Source organism: Pteropus vampyrus, unplaced genomic scaffold (assembly GCF_000151845.1).
Source record: "Pteropus vampyrus isolate Shadow unplaced genomic scaffold, Pvam_2.0 Scaffold318, whole genome shotgun sequence".
In the NCBI taxonomy this organism is placed as follows: domain Eukaryota; kingdom Metazoa; phylum Chordata; class Mammalia; order Chiroptera; family Pteropodidae; genus Pteropus; species Pteropus vampyrus.
The window spans coordinates 2,102,793-2,106,355 of NW_011889099.1; the positions used below are offsets into that span (position 1 = coordinate 2,102,793).

Genomic DNA, 3,563 nt, shown 5'->3' on the forward strand with positions numbered 1-3,563 from the left:
TCGCCAGCTCTGCTCCAGTAGCATTGTGTGCTGGCTCCAAGCTCTTGCTAAGCCAATAGCACCTTCCTTTCCTTCCAGTCGCCACCATGATGAAATGTCTGACATCTTCAAGATCTGGGAGATTGTGAATGGGCTATGCCTGTAGATGGAGGGGAAGATGGTCAGTAGGACAGAGGGTAACATTTATGACCCTCTCTCTGGTGAAAATGCCTGCACTGAAGGCCCTGAGGGCGAAGGTACTGAAAGCACAGTAATCACTGATGCTTATATTGTCTTGAACCATCATTTGCAGGAAACCAGCTTCCCAAAAGAAGTCTATAAGAAGTACGTCAAAGAGTACATGAAATCAGTCAAAGGAAAACCTGAAGAACAGAGAACAGAAGGAATAAAAGCTTTTATGATAGGGGCCACAGAACAAATCAAGTACATTCTTGCTAATTTCAAAAAAAGTACCAGTTCTGCCTTCCATTCAAGGTGGCATAGTAGGTAACAGTTGTGCTCACCTCCTCCAAGACCACATCAAAATTATAACTAAACTACAGAACAACCATCAGTGAGAATTGCCTACAGTCTAGCTGAGCAGAAGTCCTGTAACTAAGGATATACAGAAGAAGCCACATTCAGGCTGGGAGAAGAGTGGAGAAATGAAGCAGGCTGGTCCCACACCCACATGAAGTAGTTAGAAGTTGAGAGGCATATCTCAGCTGGGGAGGTCCCCCTGAAGAGCCTAGAAGTCCCAGCCCCACACCAGGCTCCCCAGCCCAGAGTTCTACTGCTGGGAAGAGAAGTCCCTATCACTTCAGGCTATGAAAACCAGTGGAGATTGTGGCTGAGATGGAGGGCACTTGGAGTGCCAGGTGTTCCTCTTAAATGGCACATTCAAGAACTTACTCACTGACAGACTCACTTACTCTGAGTTCCAGCACTGGGCCAGCAGCTCAAAGGCACCAGGCATATACAGGGAGACACTGAATTGTCGCTTCAGGGCAAGGGCTGGAGAGGCAACCTTCTCCCAGATAGAAGTGCTGGCAGAAGCCATTGTTCCTTTGTTGAGCCCTCCACCTACTCAGAGTGCAGACATGGTAGGCATCATATTTGAGTCTCCATCAACTTGGCTAACACTGTTCCCCCTGCCCTGGTGATTCCCTGAGACCCCAATCCACCCGACTTGTGGGCCCACCCAAGCCACTTCCAGTGGCTTTTCCATACAAATGGTCTGTCTTGGGTCATGATGAGGACTTTCTTAAAATCTTTCAAAGGTTCACAAACCCCAAACAAGTAGCATCTTGCTTCAATGTGCCCCATTCCTCTTGCTAAGCAGTCCCAAGCTCGGCACTAGCAGTAATTGGCCTTGGTTCGCAGCTTAGCCTCTCCTAGGCACCTCCAAGCCCAGCAAAAGTGGAAACCATCTGCAATCATTTGTAGCTTATATCAAGTGACCTCAGGCAGGGCACAGGCAGCAGCTGATGTTCATCTGCACCAGAGCCCCTCCCAAGAGGCTCTAGAACCAACAAACCTAGTGGCCACCACACCACAGCACCATTTATCCACCTCCACAAATGACACACCCAAAGGGTAGACTCAACTCGACAGGCACCCTACTAAAGTGAATCCTACTCTGTAAGGTCACCTCCTATGCAATAGTTCCTCCACTGTAGTCATGGCCAGTCGTCACAACCAATCAGCCTGAGGGCCAGTCCCTCCCACAAAAGTGCCAATAACAATCAGGGCTCAATTACAACAAGAGGGCACACACAACCCACACAAGGGACACGCCTGGAGTGTCCAGTTCAGATGACCATGGAGACAGTGCCACTGGGCCCCAAGGAACACCTACTACATAAGGTAACTCTACCAAGACCACGAGACATAGGAGGCCTACCTAATACATAGAAACAAACACAGGGAGGCAGACAAAATGGGAGACAAACAAACATGTCCCAAATTAGAGAACAGAACAAAGCTCCAGAATAAGAACTAAACAAAATGGAGACAAGCAATCTACCAGATGCAGAGTTCAAATCATTGGTTATAACGATACTCATTGAATTTAGATGAGCTCAGTGAGAACTTTAACAAAGATAGAAAACACAAGAGTGGAGATAGAAAACAAACAAACAAAAAATACAGTCAGAAATGAAGACTACAATAACCAAAAATGGAGAATATCTTAGGAAGAATTAACAGTAGATTAGATGAAGCAGAGGATCAAATCAGTGATTTAGAAGATAAGGTAGCAAAAAAACACCCAATCAGAGCAGCAACAAGAAAAAAAGAATCCAAAAACAATGAGGATAGTTTGAGGGGCCTCTGGGACAACATCAAGCATACCAATATTTGCTTCGTAGGGCTACCAGAAGAAGAAGAGAGAAAGCAAGGAATTGAAAACGTATTTCAAGAAATAATGACTGAAAACTTCCCTAATCTGGTGAAGGAAGTAGACATACAAGCCTAAGAAGTGCAGAGAGTTCCAAACAAGATGAACCCAACGAGACCCACACCAAGACACATCGTAATTAAAATTCCAAAGGTTAAAGATAAAGAGAGAATCTTAAAGGCAGCAAGAGAAAAGCAGTTAGTGTTACCTATAAGGGAGCCCCGATAAGACTATCAGCTAATTTTTCAACAGAAACTTCACAGACCAGACTGGTACCAAATATTCAAAGTGATGAAAAACAAGGACCTATAACTAAGATTACTCTATCCAGCAGAGCTCTCATTCAAAGGACAGAGAAAGAGCTTTCCAGACAAGAATAAGCTAAAGGAGTTAATCGACACCAAACCAATATTATAAGAAATGTTAGAGGGACTTCTTGAAGAAAGGAGGAGAAGGAGGAGGAGGAGAAATAGTAGTAGTAGTAGTAGTAGTAGTAGTAGTAGTAGTAGTAGTAGGTGGAGGAGGAGGAGGAGAAGGAGGCGGTGGAGGGGAGAGGGGGAGGAGAAGAATGAGAATAATATAAATAATAAAATTGCAAAAACTGCATATCTATCAACAATTACTTTAAATGCAAATGGGCTACATGCTCCAATCAAAAGATAGGGTGACTGAATGGATAAGAAAAGAAAACCCTTACATATGCTGCCTATAATAGACTCACTTCAGATTGAAAGACACAGACTAAAAGCAAAGAGTTGGGAAAAGATATTTCATGAAAACGGAAACCAAAAAAACAAAAAAGCTGGGGTGGTAATATTTATACCAGATAAAATAGACTTTAAAACAAAAGTATAACAAGAGACAAAGAAGGACCCAGTAATCCCACTTCTGGGTATTTATTCGAAGAAATCCAAAACACTAATTCGAAACGATGTATGTATTTATATGTTGATTTCATAGCAAAGATATAGAAGCAATGTAAGTACCCATTAATAGATGGTTAGCTAAAGAAGAGGTTGTATGTATGTGTGTACACACACACACACACACACACACACACATACACACAATGGAATATTACTCAACCATAAAAAGAATGCAATCTTGCCATCTGCAACAACATGGATGGACCTAGAGGGTACTATGCTAAGTGAAATAAGTCAGACAGAGGATGAAAATACCATAT

At 43.1% G+C, this 3,563-nt stretch overlaps 1 protein-coding gene across 1 annotated transcript in view; it reads left to right on the forward strand.

Annotated features, from left to right (window-relative positions):
• Window positions 1-110: 110 nt before the first annotated feature.
• The window catches only part of LOC105303806 (translationally-controlled tumor protein-like), a 4,242-nt gene continuing 789 nt past the window's right edge, over window positions 111-3,563 (forward strand). The window contains exon 1 of the mRNA XM_011377613.2: window positions 111-447. Within this exon, the coding sequence (XP_011375915.1) occupies window positions 146-447 (302 nt within the window). The 5' untranslated portion in view covers window positions 111-145. The remainder of the gene's footprint in view (window positions 448-3,563) is intronic.